Here is a 17,601-nt window from a genome sequence, read left to right as displayed (position 1 = left end):
GATGTACAAATATATAAACATAAACAGCAAAAAAAAAAGAAAAAGATAAAGAGCAGTTCTTTTTTGAAGTTTTTTTAAAAATAATTTCTTTGTACTTGGGCAGCAGGCATGTAGCCTACACACACACATAAAAACAGACAGGACTTTTTGTCCCAACTGCAGGTAATTTGATACCAGGGTGGTTGCCAAAATAGGATTAAAAAAAAAATGTTAGCGAAGAAGTGTCTAGCGGAGAGAAAAACAGGTGAAGCTTTGACCCATGTCAACAACTTCCCATGGCTTTCACTGCAGGCCAGCTTACTTAACATGCAGATTAAGTATAAAGCAAATATGATCACACTGATATGGACACAACACAAAAGTCCATGGCAGAAAAATGGGTTTGTGTTGCATAATGGGAAACCCTGATGTAGCAGCTCATGAGTGAACTAAGACATTTATTAGTTTTCTTTCTAAGATAATACTTTATCAATCTTATGAATTCTATGATGTGAGAATAAGGCCTTGTCTGCATAATGTTTTGTATTTTAAAATACTTTCAGCTATTTTAGGTCTTGTTCTGCTATCTCAAGTTTCTTATCATCGGGTCTGCTGTGGTGCACGTGTGGCAGGATGGTCATGCTCAATAAGACATGCTCTCACAAGCACACAAAGAATCTCCTTGTCCAAACGTTTTTTTGTGTTCAGTTTGGGTGTAACTTAAGTTGAACATTATAGTGCCCCCTTATTTAGCTAAAGAAAGTTCACAAACAACTGTATACAGTCTTCTAGTCAAAAATAATCTCTAAGCTTTAAGGTCAGAATTAATCATAAAAGTCCAGACGGTTTTCATCATAAAATTGCCACATGTTTATTTGAAATTCTGATGACATTTGTCACAACTGGTGGTGTTCTGATCGTCATCCATGCTCCTCTGTCTAGGGTTCTCTAACCTCTCTGTCTAACTGTGCGGCTCTGCTTTCACAGCTGCTGGAGTTTTGGCACATCAGACCAGCCAGGCTGGGAAGCAAACCCACCGCTGAGGGGGAGGGGTGTTACAGAAGTACAGCCATGTATGTTGTCATCGGTCAAAGCAGTGATAGTGGATAATAATGAGTTAAAAGAGGCTGCATTGTTGAGATTAGACGTAACACAGTCAAAGATAGCACTTAATTCAAGATATCTGATTAGTTTAAGAGCCTCTGAATGAAATGCTGTTGAGATGCCTTTTTATTTATAGAAGAATAGCATTGATCAAACAGTGAATCGGACGTTATGCAACATGTCTTGATAAGTGATACAACACTAGCTTTTCTGGGAATTTATAATATGCAATTCATGGAAACAAGCTAAAATGCTTGGCTTTGATAACTGCTGTGATTGAGGCCGCATGCAGAACTTTGGATGCTTACCTTCTATTGGAGGTCATTCCAAATTTGATTTCATTTGGTAATTATAGTACACAGACCAAGTGATGAAAGAACAAATATTTGTGACTACACAGACAACAATTTGAGTTGCAATTCATTCAACAAAGCAAATGATCACACGCAAAAAAAAAAACAAAAGCAAAAAGAAAAAACAAAAATATGTAACTCAATGTGGTTCTCACAAACAGAAAATGCAATTTCCTACTGTAATGTAATAAAATTCATTACAGTGGGAAATTGCAACCATTACATTTACTACTACACTACAGTACAACCACTACAAGCACTGGAATGCAGGTATAAGGAAAAATTACATCAGCCATTATAGTGTCTGTCATGAATTACCTAATTCAAGCATGTTTTAAATCTTTGCAAATTGATTTCCACGCTGAATGTCATCTCTTCTGTAGTCATCTCAGTGTAACTGGATTCAGACATCTTCTTCACTACAGCATGCTTTAAGAAAATGATGAGCAGTAGGGTGTACCTGTATAGGATGTTATAGGGTGACCCGATGGACTTCCACAAAGACTTGTAAAGAGAGGAAAGCTGTTTTATGTAGTGAAGCCGGCGATGACAACTTGCAGAACTTAACACAAAAAAGGGAAATACCACTTTTCTGCTCTAAAACGTTTAAATTAAAATCTTCAGTGAACATAGTCTTTTTTTTCGTTTTAGTAAGAAAACATGTTGGACCTGTATGTGAGAGATGATTCACTCTCTCACTCTCACTCACTCTCTTAATCTCTCTCTCTCTCTCTCTCTCTCTCTATATATATATATATATATGTATATATGTATGTGTGTTTGTTTATGTGTGTGATTACTATGTTATATAAAATACCAAATTTAAATTTTAGGTTTGCCTTAGGTCATCCTCCCACTTACTATCCTACTTTATGAACTAGTCCATAGGTTAGCAAGCCTGGTGTCAAAACAACATACCAGAAAGACACTATTTACCAGTGCCATAGAAGAGCAAAGCCCAAGGAATCAACCAAGTCAATGTGTTTACATGCATTTTGTGCAACAGTAAATCTGTTGAAACCCTTTTAAAAGTTTGACAATATGTTGCTCTCCAACTGACAACACTGGTCTATTTAGCTGTGTAACATAAAAGGCCGTGGAGCTTCCTTTTTGTAATTAACCACTATTTGTTAAGCATTACAGCGTACTGTTCCTTAAGGCTGGTCACATTTCACTGATTCATATCAGCTGATCAGATAGTTTAAATGTGACAGACTGGTTTCTTACTCCAGGCCAAATAAGATACAAAGAATAAAGTGCAGACATAAGTTACATGTAAAAATGTTAGCTGTTTATTTGTATTATTTTTTGAAAGTGTAGTACAAGTGAAAAAACAGACATGCATTATTTAGTAGGCATATTAAGTAAACTGGCTTGCATAATGAGTTCATTATTCAATGACCATTGTAAAAGAGAATGCTAAAAACATTCAAAATGCCTTTGGATCCTTTGGGTCAGAGCTAAAAGACACAGCTGAAAATTGGTCTAAACCTGTGTAAAAAATAGACAGTTTCCATTACCTAAGCACTACAGTGATAAACGTCTACACCAATTATCAAGCACCATGACATTGTTACAAAATGTGTTGTTGACAAAAAGGCAGTGTTTGTGTGAATGTTAATTAAGTGTGCATTAATTAAGCAAAGACTAATCCATGAAATTTTAAAACACACCTAAGTCTAAATGCAGTGCTTTGTCTTAAGACTGTTCATTTGTTGTAATCAGTGGGCTCCTCTCCATCTTCTTTGAGTAAACATGTGCGGACCAGAGCCTCTGTGACAATGTAAGGGTTGCAGTTGGCAGATGGACGGCGGTCCTCAAAGTAGCCCTTTTTGTCCTGACCCACTGAGCGAGGGATGCGGATGCTGGCGCCACGGTTGGCCACACCAGCAGAGAACTCGTCAATGTTTGAGGTTTCGTGATGACCTGTGAGGCGCCTGGCGTTGTCCAGCCCACCTTTGGGATCATAAGCTCGGATGTGGTACTTGTGTCTCTTTGCCAGCCGTTCTATGGCCTCTTCAATAACTCTGTAAAAAACAAGGTTAGGAACACACTTAAAATATAGTAATAGCACCCCATTGTTCATCATGCACTGATATGATGAAAGCTCATCCTTACTTCAATCCGCCTTCCTCTCGCATTTCCTTTGTGCTGAAGTTGGTGTGGCACCCAGCACCATTCCAGTTACCTGAGATAGGTTTGGGGTCAAAGGACACCACAACACCAAAATCTTCACAGACTCTGTGAAGGATGAAGCGAGCAACCCACAAATGGTCCCCCATGCCGATGCCTTCACAAGGCCCGACTTGGAACTCCCACTGAAACACAGCATGAGTAAGTGATTATTAAATCCTGCTACGTAATATGACAACTAAAAATTTTGCCATGAATGTGGGACAACAACAAAAAAGTAAAAAGAGTACAGGGGAAAACCTGAGCAGGCATGACTTCAGCATTGGTTCCACAGATTTGGACCCCAGCATACAGACAGGCTCTGTAGTGTGCCTCCACTATGTCTCGCCCATAAGCCTTGTCTGCTCCAACTCCACAGTAATAAGGTCCTAGACAGGTTTAATAAAACAATAAAGTAAACACTACCACTCTATTGGCCTAGACGATTTCTAATGCCTTATGTTTCAACAAGGCATGTTAGAAACCCAGGACTTACCTTGCGGGCCTGGAAAGCCATTGGCGGGCCAGCCGAAGGGATGTCCTTCAATGCTCAGGAGAGTATACTCCTGCTCCATACCAAACCATGGGTGGTTGTTCTCCACCATGCTCATTATCTTTTTACAGGTGTGGCGCAGGTTGGTGTCTGTTGGAAAAGCAGGAGAAATTAGCTGACATACAAAACTGCTTTAATGAGAGTGTGACACCCATGCTTGTTCTTTTCAGCTTACCCGCTGGCTTTCGGTTGTACTTGAGCACTTCACAGAGCACCAGTTTATTTGGGTCCTTCCTGAAAGGGTCCCTGAACATGGCTGCAGGGATCAGGAACATGTCACTGTTGGAGCCTTCTGATTGGTAGGTGCTGGAGCCATCGAAGTTCCACTCAGGAATATCTGACAGAGGACAACAGGTGAAATCAGCGAACTACTCAAAATCTTATAAATTTATCCAGACACTGTTTTTTCGCACGCTGGTATAAATGTTGTCGTTGTGCATACTGGTGCTGCATCTTACCCTCAATTGTCTTGGGTTCAAAATCCATAGTTCTGGTCTTGCAACGTAGCCCCTCTCCAGACCCATCTATCCAAATGTACATGACTTGGACTTTGTCACCCTGTTCAAGCTCCATGTACTGCTGCTTAACAGTTTTGTTTAGTTTTGAACTTGCTGAGGTGGCCATGTTGCTGACCCTATAACCTACAGAGAAGAGGACACATGATGAGCCTGAACACATATATAAGAGTGCAAAGCCACAAAAACACATCACACAAGGCTGAGCCACTAGAGGATAAACTGTCAGCGTCATAACTACAATGCACGGATACAACAACACCATCAGTGATTCGAGCAGGGACCTGTCTCAGATTCACGCGGCTGCTTAATACCAACTCATCTAAGGCGAAAAACAGTGGGAGCAAATTAACAAGTGGCAATATTGATGTATGTTACAGACGATTAAACACCAAAATGTTAAAATAACAAAGTGAAAGTTTCAGCAGCGCACACACACACACACACAAAATAAGCACACGTTAACACCTATTTTATATATATATATATATATATATATATATATATATATATAAAATAAAACAAATTCAGCAACAGGTGTCTGCACATAAATAAAGGTATGCATAGCCATTACCTTCTGTTAAATGTAGAAAAATATCAAAAGACAAAAGGAGTCTCCAGATGTTGGGTGAGGTTCAGGGTTTCTATTGTGGTTCATTCCTGCTTCCCTCCCTGCGTCCACCTTTGATTTATAGCGTCGCTGAGCATCTCCGGCGCTTCTGATTGGCCACGACAAAACGTGATCAGTCCCTGATCGGGAGATGCGAAGAGTAAGTAACAAAAGGAGAAGCCTCACTGAGAGGCTTTAAACTGGCACTAACGTCCCTCCACATGCAACAAGGGGAAAGTGGAAACGGTCAAAGCAAATAAAGCAGGCTTTATAATGCGAGAGAGAGAGAGAGAGAGAGAGAGAGAGAGAGACTGTCCATGTGGACAGGTGATTGACTCCATGTAAGGGTAAGGGTGATGGAAACAAGTGGTGCGCCATCTAGTGGAACGTCTGGTGTAGTGTACGACATGTTCCGTAGGAAAAGAACAGTTTGTTCTCAGAGGTTCACGTTGTTCTAATCAATGGCAAATATAAATAGCAGATAAGATATTTTGGCCGCATATGGCTTGAGCTCATACTATTACACAGTGCTGAATGAATAACAGGATACACTATACAATACTACACTACACAATACAACATTTGTTAGTATATACGCACATATAATGTATTTGCACATATAAATCCAGGTCCATGTGGATTTATAAATAGCCTACTGTTGCAGTGGTGACAGATTATGACACAAGGGAGTCCTGGGCCCAGGCCTGTAAACAGCCATCACCTCCCCACATACAAGCAAGACAGCCAGACTGATCAGGTCACATATTTATTTTTGTTTGTTTGGTATGCCTTTGAGGAGGTTATGCAATGAAACCTTTGAGTCTCTCAGGACCTTTTGAATCTCCTTGTAGATGTTCTGCTTCTCTTTGGGTTTTGTGTCTGATATTGGTCATATTGGATCACTTTCTGAGATATTAAGCAAATGAACCGACCCCTCAGGTCCCTGGGCCAGTGCCCAGTAGGCCTGCTTAATGATCCAGCCATTGAGCACCATCAGACTTGACTATAACATCATACAATACATTGTAAACACAGCCGTTTGCCTGCTGTTCAATGCTCTACTAAAAAAAATCTGAAATTAAAAGACATTTCACCTACATGTTCTCAAAAGATCATAGAATGAGTAATAAAACAGAAAGTGAACTTTATTTTCATTTTCACTTGAGATTCACCTCATCAATAGAGCTATGCACACAATCTTTGACTTTTACCTAAATTCTGTTCCACAGACTTTACAATGCAGTGTTTTTTCATCAGTCAGTATGTTCAGAATTTAGGATTGTAATAATAATTGTGATAATGTAAAATGTAATAGACTCTTTCTTTTTACATCAGGAAAAGTTTGTGCTGTCCTGGCAAAACTGAAAGTACCCAATCTATAGCAACTTACACAAAATTGCAAAAGTCTTGATTTTTGTCCTGTTTTGGGACATGCTGTATTTCTGTGTAATGAAGTGTGTTAAAAATCACGTTAATGGAACCCTCAAATGCTAACAGCATGGTCCTAAATGCGACCAAATCTTCTTTTTCTCCTTTCGACTGCTAATCATCCACAGCGAATCATCTGCTTCCATTCAACCCTATCCTCTGTATCCTTCACAGCTACACCAACTATCCTCATGTCCTCTTTCACTGCATCCAAGAACCTCCTCTTTGGCCTTCCTCTAGGCCTCCTTCCTGGCAGCTCTAACCTCAGCATAGACTCATCCTCTTGGTGTTTTCAAAATCATAGAGGACCCCTGAGCAGGAGGAAACCTCACTGAACTTCACTACTGTACTGTACATTAAGCCAGATGCAGAAAAGGGCTTGAATTGAATTGAATTAAGAAACAAATGCACATGCCTTCATACATGTGGAATGGATTGACAGATGAACTTGACATTGCATTTGACAGTTGTGCCAAAGGAATTAAAAATAGGATTAATGAAGAACCCATAGCTGACATGTTTTTAAACCAGTTAACAGAAAGATTCATTGTTCATAAATACAGGTAAGCCTTGGATAGCAGCAGGTGGGGCTAATGAAAAGATGGCACATGCTTTCACTTGTCTCCCTGCACACCCACACTTATTCATTCATCTCATTCATTCATTCATTTATCACTTAAAGGACACTGCTGCAGGGCAAGTCTTGTTCAGGGTGCTTATGGGTGCTCAGAGTTTTTGGGGTTTTCTGTTAGAGAATGTGAAGGCTGATAGAGATGCATGCATAGGACACAATGTTATAGAGGCAAATCATTTAATTTTTTTGAATTGTATGGATCTGATTGTGAAATCAAACAACTACTTACACTTGAAATGTAAAGCGCGTGGAATTTCTTTACTTTGAAAACCATACATCTGAATGCATGTGGTCAAGTTGTTTTTTTTGTGATAGAAAATCTGTCCAATATTCAGAACTACTCACTTTTTAAGTTTACGCAGATAAGCAGATCATATTTGAAGCAAAAATTCAAACTGCTACCACTACCACTAAATTTCAGACCCAAAAATGAGACATACATATCTATCAAGCCAGCATTGAACCAGACTTTGGCTATTCCGCCTTATGTTCTGCAATGGGATCCAAGAAAAATAAATACATATATTTCTAAAGAAACTTGAATTTTGTGATGGAATTGGTGAAATATACTCGAAATTGCAAAATTTAAAAATCTCCAAGAGGTAAGAAACAGCCATATAAATTTGTAAAACCCCAAAATATACATTTCAAACCAGGGATTCATTAAATTTCTAATTACAGCCTCTCAATACTTGCACACAAAGCCATCAGTCAACTTGTAGCTTCTCTAAATATTTTAATATTTAGATACCTAAAGAGCCCTAAAATAACCAACCAACACACTCACAAACCTTACCACAAATGCACTGCAGTAAAACAAAGCAACACCAATATAAAAAAGCAAGACCGATAAAATTATATGTTCAAACTAGCCCTGTGATAGACTGGTGATCTGTCCAGGGTGTACCTCTGCCTTTCACCCAAAGAGAGCTGGGATAGGCTCCAGTAGATCCCTGTGACCCTAAATAGGAATAAGAGGGTATAGATAATGAATGGATGGATGGATGTTTAAAATAACTGCACTCTAAAGCACTGCTGTGAGACAAAAGGTTGACGCTCATGAGGTTGGATATAAAGCTACAGAAAACTTTGAAGAAGGTAATATTTTAGTAGTCTCTCACAGGGTTTGCCAAACCCTGAATTAACAGATTTTTTTTTTTTACAAAGAGTATTATGATGATAAACAGAATGGAGGAATGGTGGAAAACACAGTGCAGACTATCAGTAAGTATGCAAAAACTGTTAATGTAACTCAGAACAGAAATGTTTGTGCTTTTTTTTTGGTTTTTTTTGGCAAATTGCTATTATTTTTTTCATTTATTCTTAATTGTTCTGTATGCCCTATTTATTTTTTGTTGCTAGACCCTGAAAGAGTATAAGGCCATGACACTTAGCTAAAATGGGTAAGCTCACATGCATGGAGACAGATTCCAAAGAAACAAAGATACTTCAGCAAGTGGAAAACAGCCCAAGGTGCGGAAGACTTACTAATGGTAAGGTGAGTTACACTCAAAAAAAAAAAGGATTTGCAAAAAAGAAACAATGTTTTCTAAACAATGCACGCAAGCAAATAAATGGGAGATGTGTACAGGCACAGAGGAACCAGTGAAGTGAAGAAACCTTTGCAAATGTTGTTGCTGTTGGAAATGGACCAGTAAATAGGCTATGCACTAAATATGGGGCTAATGCGAGCAGGTGTGTAGGGCAGGAATGGTCTGGTGATTTTTTTATAACTAAATGAGCTACCTTATTTACATGTGCTGTTTACAAAACAGAATGTACATGTCCAATTACATAATTATCTAAAACTTTCAAATCTCTCAGTCCTCTTACATCTTGGCTTAACCAGTGTTCCCTCAGCTTTGTCTTTGACATTATCACCATGAGTTCTATTGGCAAACTCTGTCGTCTAGTGGCTAAAAGGTGGAAGAACAGAACATACTGCCACTTTTACATTTACTTGTCACTATAATGCCAATAGTTATTTACACAGTTCTATTAATATAAATACATATTATGCATATAGAGGTGGTGGTGAATTCATCTTTTTCTTTTCCTTTCAGCTGCTCCCTTCAGGGGTCGCCACAGCGAATCATCTGCCTCCATTTAACCCTATCCTCTGTATCCTCCTCACCCACACCAACTATCCTCATGTCCTGTTTCACTGCATCCAAGAACCTCCTCTTTGGTCTTCCTCTAGGCCTCCTTCCTGGCAGCTCTAACCTCAGCATCCTTTTACCAATATATTCACTGTCCCTCCTCTGAACATGTCCAAACCATCTCAATCTGGCTTCCCTGGCTTTTTCTCCAAAACATCTAACATGAGCTGTCCCTCTGATGTACTCATTCCTGATCCTATCCATCCTCGACACTCCCAAAGAGAACCTCAACATCTTCAGCTCTGCTACCTCCAGCTCTGCCTCCTGTCTTTTTCTCAGTGCCACTGTCTCTAAACCATACAACATTGCTGGTCTCACCACTGTCTTGTCCACCTTTCCTTTCATTCATGCTGACACTCTTTTGTCACACATCGCACCTGACACTTTCCTCCACCCGTTCCAACCTGCTTGCACGCGTCTCTTCACTTCTTTTCCACACTCTCCGTTGCTCTGAACTGTTGACCCTGGGTACTTAAAATCCTCCACCTTCTTCACCTCTACTCCCTGTAACATCACCGTTCTACTTGCGTCCCTCTCATTTACACACATGTACTCTGTTTTACTGCAGCTAAGCTTCATTCCTCTCCTTTCCAGAGCAAACCTCCACCTCTCTAGATTTTCCTCCACCTGCTCCCTGGTCCCACTACAGATGACAATGTCATCTGCAAACATCATAGTCCACGGAGATTCCTGTCTAACCTCATCTCTCAGCCTGTCCATCACCACAGCAAACAAGAAGGGACTCAAAGCCGATCCTTGGTGCAGTCCCACCTCCACCTTGAACTCCTCTGTCATACCTACAGCACACCTCACCACTGTCTTACAGCTCTCATACATGTCCTGCACCACTCGAACATACTTCTCTGTCATACGCTTTTTCCAAATGTACAAAGACACAATGCAGCTCCTTCTGGCCTTCTCTGTACTTCTCCATCAGCATTCTCAAAGCAAATATTGCATCTGTGGTACTCTTTCTTCTTTTCATCACACTTGTGGCACCTGTTAACACATTTCCATCCCTGTCCTTAAACACCCTAACCTGCTGCACATCCTTGCCATCTGTCTCTCTTCCTCGCCAATCTGTACAAATCCACCTCTCCCTCCTTAGTGTCCAACCTATCATATAAATCCTCATATGCCCTTTGTTTGGCCTTTGCCACCTCTACCTTCACTTTACGCTGCATCTCCCTGTACTCCTGTCTGTTCTGTCTGACACCAGCGACCATAGTCAAATGTATTCCTGGGGCCAGAGCGGGCGACATCGAGTCAAATCTGAAGCTGCTGGCTAAGGCTAATCGGAAATATGGGAAAATTGTTATTCACGTCGGCAGCAATGACACCCGATTACGCCAATCGGAGGTCACTAAAATTAATGTTGAGTCGGTGTGTAACTTTGCTAAATTAATGTCGGACTCCGTAGTTTTCTCTGGACCCCTCCCCAATCTGACCAGCGATGACATGTTTAGCCGCATGTCGTCGTTCCGTCGCTGGCTGTCTAGGTGGTGTCCAGCAAACGATGTGGGCTTCATAGACAATTGGGCCACTTTCTGGGGAAAACCCGGTCTGATAGCGAGAGATGGCATCCATCCCACTTTGAATGGTGCAGCTCTCATCTCTAGGAATTTGGCCGAGTTTCTTAGCCGACCTAAAGCCTGACAATCCAGGGTGGGGACCGGGATGCAGAGACTCAGTCTAAAACGCTTCTCTGCAGTTTCCTTAGAGCCGCCGCCCCCTTCAAACCACATAGAGACTGTGTCTGCCCCTCGAACATATAAATCAAACAAATCAGAAGTTAACAGAAGAGGAGTTATTCATAAAAACTTAATAAAAATTAAGACCACTCCTCTTATTGAACAGAAAAACAGAACTGTCAAATGTGGATTATTAAATATTAGGTCCCTTTCTTCTAAATCTCTGTTAGTAAATGATTTGATAACTGATCACCAAATTGACCTACTTTATCTTACTGAAACCTGGTTACAGCAGGATGAATATGTCAGTCTGAATGAATCAACCCCCCTCAGTCATAAAAATTATCATGTTCCTCGAAGCACAGGTCGAGGTGGAGGAGTAGCTGCAATCTTCCAGTCAAACTTATTATTAAACTTTCATCCTCAGAACAGTTATAACTCATTTGAGAGCCTCACTCTTAGTCTCTCACATACAAACTGGAAAACACAAAAACCAGTTCTACTTGTCATTTTGTACCGTCCACCTGTTCCTTACTCAGAGTTTTTAACTGAATTCCCTGACTTCCTGTCTGATTTAGTGCTTAGATCAGATAAAGTCATTATAGTGGGAGATTTTAACATTCATGTAGATGTTGAAAATAACAGCCTCAACATTGCATTTAATTCTATATTAGATTCAATTGGTTTCATTCAAAACGTTAATAAACCCACCCACTGTTTTAATCACACCCTTGATCTTGTTCTGACCTATGGCATCGAAATTGAACATCTAATAATTTTCCCCCCAAATCCTGTTTTGTCAGATCATTCTTTAATAACTTTCGAATTTAAAATGATGGATCATGCAGCGTCTGGAAGAAAATTCCACTACAGCAGATGTTTATCTGACAACGCTGTTAATAAATTTAAGAAAATGATTCCATCTTTATTTACATTTATGCCAAGTATAAACATAATGGAGGGCAGCTGCCTTAATCCTACTCCCTACCAAATTGATCATGTTGTTGACAGCGCTGTAACCTCACTGCGTGAAACGCTTGATTCTGTAGCCCCTCTGAAAAAGAAGTTAGTGATTCAGAGAAGACTAGCCCCATGGTATAATTTACATGTTCGTACCTTAAAGCAGGCATCACGAAGGCTGGAAAGGAAGTGGCGTTCCACAAACTTAGAGGAAATTTTTCTAGCCTGGAAAAACAGTCTACTAACATATAAAAAAGCTCTCCGTAAAGCCAGAACTGCATACTATTCATCACTAATAGAGGAAAATAAGAACAATCCCAGGTTTCTTTTCAGCACTGTAGCCAGGCTGACAAAAAGTCACAGCTCCGTTGAGCCCAGTGTTCCCTTAGCTCTCAGCAGTGATGAATTTATGAGTTTCTTTACAAATAAAATCACAACTATTAGAGATAAAATTCAGCAGATGCTTCCTATACCTGCAATAAATGAATCTTTTACTACAGTAGCTCTTGAATCATCTGTAGGACCTCAGTTATGTTTAGACTGCTTCTCTCCTATAGATCTCTCTGAATTTACATCAGTAGTTGCTTCATCGAAATCATCAACGTGTCTCTTGGACCCCATCCCGACTAGACTGCTTAAAGGCACCCTGCCATTAATGAACTCATCTTTATTGGACTTGGTAAATTTATCTCTAGTATCAGGCTACGTACCACAGGCCTTTAAGACTGCAGTAATCAAACCTTTACTCAAAAAGCCTAGTCTTGATCCAGGTGTCTTGGCTAATTATAGACCAATATCCAACCTGCCATTTATTTCTAAAATCCTAGAAAAAGCTGTTGCTAAGCAGCTATCAGACCACTTACACAGGAATGAACTATTTGAAGATTTCCAATCAGGATTTAGAGCACATCATAGTACAGAAACAGCACTGTTGAAAGTTACCAACGATCTTCTCTTAGCCTCAGATAATGGACTTGTTTCGATACTTGTCCTCCTAGACCTTAGTGCAGCATTCGACACCATTGACCACAACATCTTATTACAGAGACTGGAGCATGTGATTGGTATCAGAGGAACAGCGTTAAAGTGGTTCCAATCCTATTTATCGGACAGATTCCAGTTTGTTCATGTCCATGATGAACCTTCCACACGAACAAAAGTTAGTTATGGAGTTCCACAAGGTTCTGTGCTAGGACCGATTCTGTTCACCCTGTACATGCTTCCTTTAGGATATATCATTAGGAAGCACTCTATTAATTACCACTGCTATGCGGATGACACTCAGTTATATCAATCTATTAAACCTGTTAACACAAACCAGTTAACCAGACTTCAAGCCTGTCTAACTGACATAAAGGCTTGGATGACCAGTAACTTTTTACTTTTAAACTCGGAGAAAACAGAAGTCATTATATTTGGGCCTAAAAATCTCAGAAATAACTTTTCTAAAATTATAGCTACTCTAGATGGCATAGCCCTGGCCTCCAGCACTACTGTAAAAAACCTTGGAGTTATTTTTGACCAGGACATGTCCTTTAACTCACACATAAAACAAATTTCTAGAACTGCATTCTTTCACCTGCGCAACATTTCCAAAATTAGGAACATCCTGTCTCAAAATGATGCAGAAAAACTAGTCCATGCGTTTGTTTCCTCAAGGCTAGATTACTGTAACTCATTACTATCTGGATGTCCTAATATCTTAATAAAAAGCCTCCAATTAATCCAGAATGCCGCAGCCAGAGTCCTGACAGGAACTAGCAAGAGAGATCATATTTCTCCTATATTGGCTTCTCTTCATTGGCTCCCTGTAAAATATAGAATAGAATTTAAAATCCTTCTTCTCACATACAAATCCCTTCATAATCAAGCTCCTTCATACCTTAAAGACCTCATAGTACCATATTATCCCAATAGACCACTTCGCTCTCAGAGTGCAGGCCTACTTGTGGTTCCCAGAGTTCTCAAAAGCAGAATGGGAGGCAGAGCCTTTAGCTATCAAGCTCCTCTCCTGTGGAACCAGCTCTCAGCCTGGGTTCAGGAGGCAGACACTCTCTGTACTTTTAAGGCTAGACTTAAAACCTTCCTCTTTGACAAAGCATATAGTTAGGGCTGGCTTCAGGCAACCCTGAACCATCCCTTAGTTAGTTATGCTGCTATAGGCCTAGACTGCCCGAGGACCATTGGTGCACTGAGCTCCCCTACCCTACCCGCCCCCCCCCCCCCCTTCTCTCCGACCTCATGTATATTCCACCATTGAATGTTACTAACCTTGTGCTCTCTCTCTCCCCTAGTTTGTGCTCTCTCCCTCCCTCTCTCTCTCTCTCTCTCTCTCTGTACCTTCTGCAGGTGTCCCTGGTCCTGGAGCTGTTTATCGCTGATGTGCAGTTACTGGCCCCACCAACTTGCAGTGTCTATTTGTTGTTTATTGTTGCTGTTCTTTTCTCTCTGCCACTCACCCCAACCGGTCGAGGCAGATGGCCGCCCAAACTGAGCCCGGTTCTGCTGGAGGTTTTTTTCTTCCGTTAAAGGGAGTTTTTTCCTCTCCACTGTCGCCAAGTGCTTGCTCATAAGGGAATTGTTGGGTTTTTAGTTTTAGTTTTTGTAAAGTGCCTTGAGATGATTTGTATTGTGATTTGGCGCTATACAAATAAAATTGAATTGAATTGAATTGAATTCTCTTCTGTTCTCTCAGTGTCCCACTTCTTCTTAGCTAACCTTTTCCTCTTAACACACTCCTGAACTTCCTCATTCCACCACCAAGTCTCCTTATTTGCTTTCCTCTTTCCAGATGACACACCAAGTACCCTCCTACCTGTCTCCCTGATCACTTTAGCTGTAGCTGTCCAGTCATCTGGAAGAACCTCCTGACCTCCCAGAGCCTGTTTCAGCTCCTCCCTGAAAGCCACACAACACTCTTCCTTTTTCAACTTCCACCACTTGGTCTTCTGCTCTGCCCTTGTCCTCTTCATCTTCCTCACCACCAGAGTCATCCTACATACCACCATCCTATGCTGTCTGGCTACACTCTCCCCAACCACTACTTTGCAGTCACTGATTTTTTTCAGGTTGAAATGCACAAGATGTAATCAACTTGTGTGCTCCTGCCTCCACTCTTATATGTCACCCTATGCTCCTCCCTTTTTTGGAAAAATGTGTTCACTACAGCCATTTCCATCCTTTTTGCGAGGTCTACCACCATCTGTCCTTCTGCATTCCTGTCCTGCATACCAAACTTACCCATCACTTCCTTGTCACCTCTGTTTCCCTCACCAACATGTCTGTTGAAGTCTGCCCCAATCACCACTCTCTCCCCACTAGGGATACCTTGGATCACCTCATCCATCTCCCTCCAGAATTTCTCCTTCTCTTCTAACTCACATCCTGCCTGTGGGGCATAACCACTGACAATATTCATACATACATACATCACACCTTCAACTTGTAGCTTCAGACTCATTCAATTCAATTCAATTCAATTTTATTTGTATAGCGCCAAATCACAATACAAATCATCTCAAGGCACTTTACAAAAACTAAAACTAAAAACCCAACAATTCCCTTATGAGCAAGCACTTGGCGACAGTGGAGAGGAAAAAACTCCCTTTAACGGAAGAAAAAAACCTCCAGCAGAACCGGGCTCAGTTTGGGCGGCCATCTGCCTCGACCGGTTGGGGTGAGTGGCAGAGAGAAAAGAACAGCAACAATAAACAACAAATAGACACTGCAAGTTGGTGGGGCCAGTAACTGCACATCAGCGATAAACAGCTCCAGGACCAGGGACACCTGCAGAAGGTACAGAGAGAGAGAGAGAGAGAGAGAGGGAGGGAGAGAGCACAAACTAGGGGAGAGAGAGAGCACAAGGTTAGTAACATTCAGTGGTGGGAGAGAAGGGGGGGGGGGGGGGGTTAGGGTAGGGGAGCTCAGTGCACCGATGGTCCTCGGGCAGTCTAGGCCTATAGCAGCATAACTAACTAAGGGATGGTTCAGGGTTGCCTGAAGCCAGCCCTAACTATATGCTTTGTCAAAGAGGAAGGTTTTAAGTCTAGCCTTAAAAGTACAGAGAGTGTCTGCCTCCTGAACCCAGTCTGAGAGCTGGTTCCACAGGAGAGGAGCTTGATAGCTAAAGGCTCTGCCTCCCATTCTGCTTTTGAGAACTCTGGGAACCACAAGTAGGCCTGCACTCTGAGAGCGAAGTGGTCTATTGGGATAATATGGTACTATGAGGGTGTGAGGTCATCACCCTATCTGACACTCTCTTCACCTCCAGAACATTCTTAGCAAAATCCACCATGATAAAACAGCTTGGACCCTGCTCCTAAGCCTTGCTACCTTTCCACCTGGTCTCCTGAACACACAAGATATCCACCTTTCTTCTCTCCATCATATCAGCCAACTCTCTAGTTTTCCCTGAAAAGTCCCTACATTCAAAGTCACTACTCTAAGTCCTACACTCCTGCCCTTCCTCTTCGCTCTTTGGCTATGAACACACATTCCTCCTCTCCTTCTCTGACCAACAGTGGTCCATTTTCCACTGGCACCCTGTAGGTTAACAGCACCAGTGGCGGTCGCAACCGTTCCAATATCGAAGTCATATTTGTGATTCACATGTTTGATTTGGCTTAAATTAAATAAGTCGGATGCCCTTCCTGACACAACCCTCTGCATTTACCCGGACTTGGGACTGGCACATGAAGGCACTGGATTGTGCCCCCCTGTGGTTGAACTGTGGTGGTGAATTCATATTTGTATATATTAATTTATCAATGTTTACATACATAATATTTGTATTTGCTGTTATAATCACACTCATAAAGTGTATAATGTAAAATAAAATGTGAAATGTAATACATTAGCAATACCAGTCATTTGTTTTTAGATTTTTTTTGTAATTGGGTAAATCTCTACAAACTTTGCATACCTGGATTTGTTTTTTTATTGATGAATTTATCACATTCTTCCAGACAGATCCTCTCAAGCTCATCAGATTGTATGGGAAAGTGTTTCTGAATTTCGGTCTTCAGGTCTGCATGGTTGTTCTGTGGGGTTTACGTCTAGGCTTTGGCTGGGCCACTCAGGACTGCCAGTTGTCAAAAAAATGTCCTTCCTTACGTGTTAGATACACTTTGCAACCACACGATGGCGCAATCACTCCATCTAAAACAAAATATTTCTACTCTTACAAAACACTAATGGAACTAAAAAAATCAGGGGCAGTTTTCAGTTTTATTGTAGGCAGTACAATGAATCTCCCTGTACATAATAATGGCTATTTAAAGTCAAAGTTCATTTAGAAGTTAAAATTGTTTATTGTAACAATAGATATTGTACAGAGAGCTTTCTGAGCAACAGGGCATCCTACATCTGTTACTGGCTAAAAATCTGAAATGATTATGGATTTTATTTCCTATAAAATTGCTTAGCAAGTCCAGATGCAAAAATG

General features: G+C 40.9%; 1 protein-coding gene across 2 annotated transcripts; it reads right to left on the bottom strand.

Annotated features, from left to right (window-relative positions):
* Window positions 1-2,705: 2,705 nt before the first annotated feature.
* On the bottom strand, window positions 2,706-5,513 carry glulb (glutamate-ammonia ligase (glutamine synthase) b). Of its 2 annotated transcripts, XM_026305620.1 has the most exons (7): window positions 5,251-5,513; window positions 4,620-4,802; window positions 4,337-4,498; window positions 4,105-4,251; window positions 3,870-3,997; window positions 3,555-3,754; window positions 3,145-3,463 (listed from the first exon to the last, which is right to left on the bottom strand). In XM_026305620.1, exons 2-7 carry the CDS (start codon window positions 4,783-4,785, stop codon window positions 3,145-3,147), a joined length of 1,122 nt encoding a protein of 373 aa, XP_026161405.1. In that variant the 5' UTR covers window positions 4,786-4,802; window positions 5,251-5,513. The 2 variants fall into 2 exon arrangements, with proteins under 2 accessions (XP_026161406.1, XP_026161405.1); XM_026305621.1 differs by lacking the exon at window positions 5,251-5,513 and having other exon boundaries at window positions 2,706-3,463; window positions 4,620-4,785.
* Window positions 5,514-17,601: the final 12,088 nt, after the last annotated feature.

This window comes from Mastacembelus armatus, chromosome 4 (assembly GCF_900324485.2).
Source record: "Mastacembelus armatus chromosome 4, fMasArm1.2, whole genome shotgun sequence".
NCBI lineage: Eukaryota > Metazoa > Chordata > Actinopteri > Synbranchiformes > Mastacembelidae > Mastacembelus > Mastacembelus armatus.
This window is presented reverse-complemented; position numbering and strand designations above follow the sequence as displayed.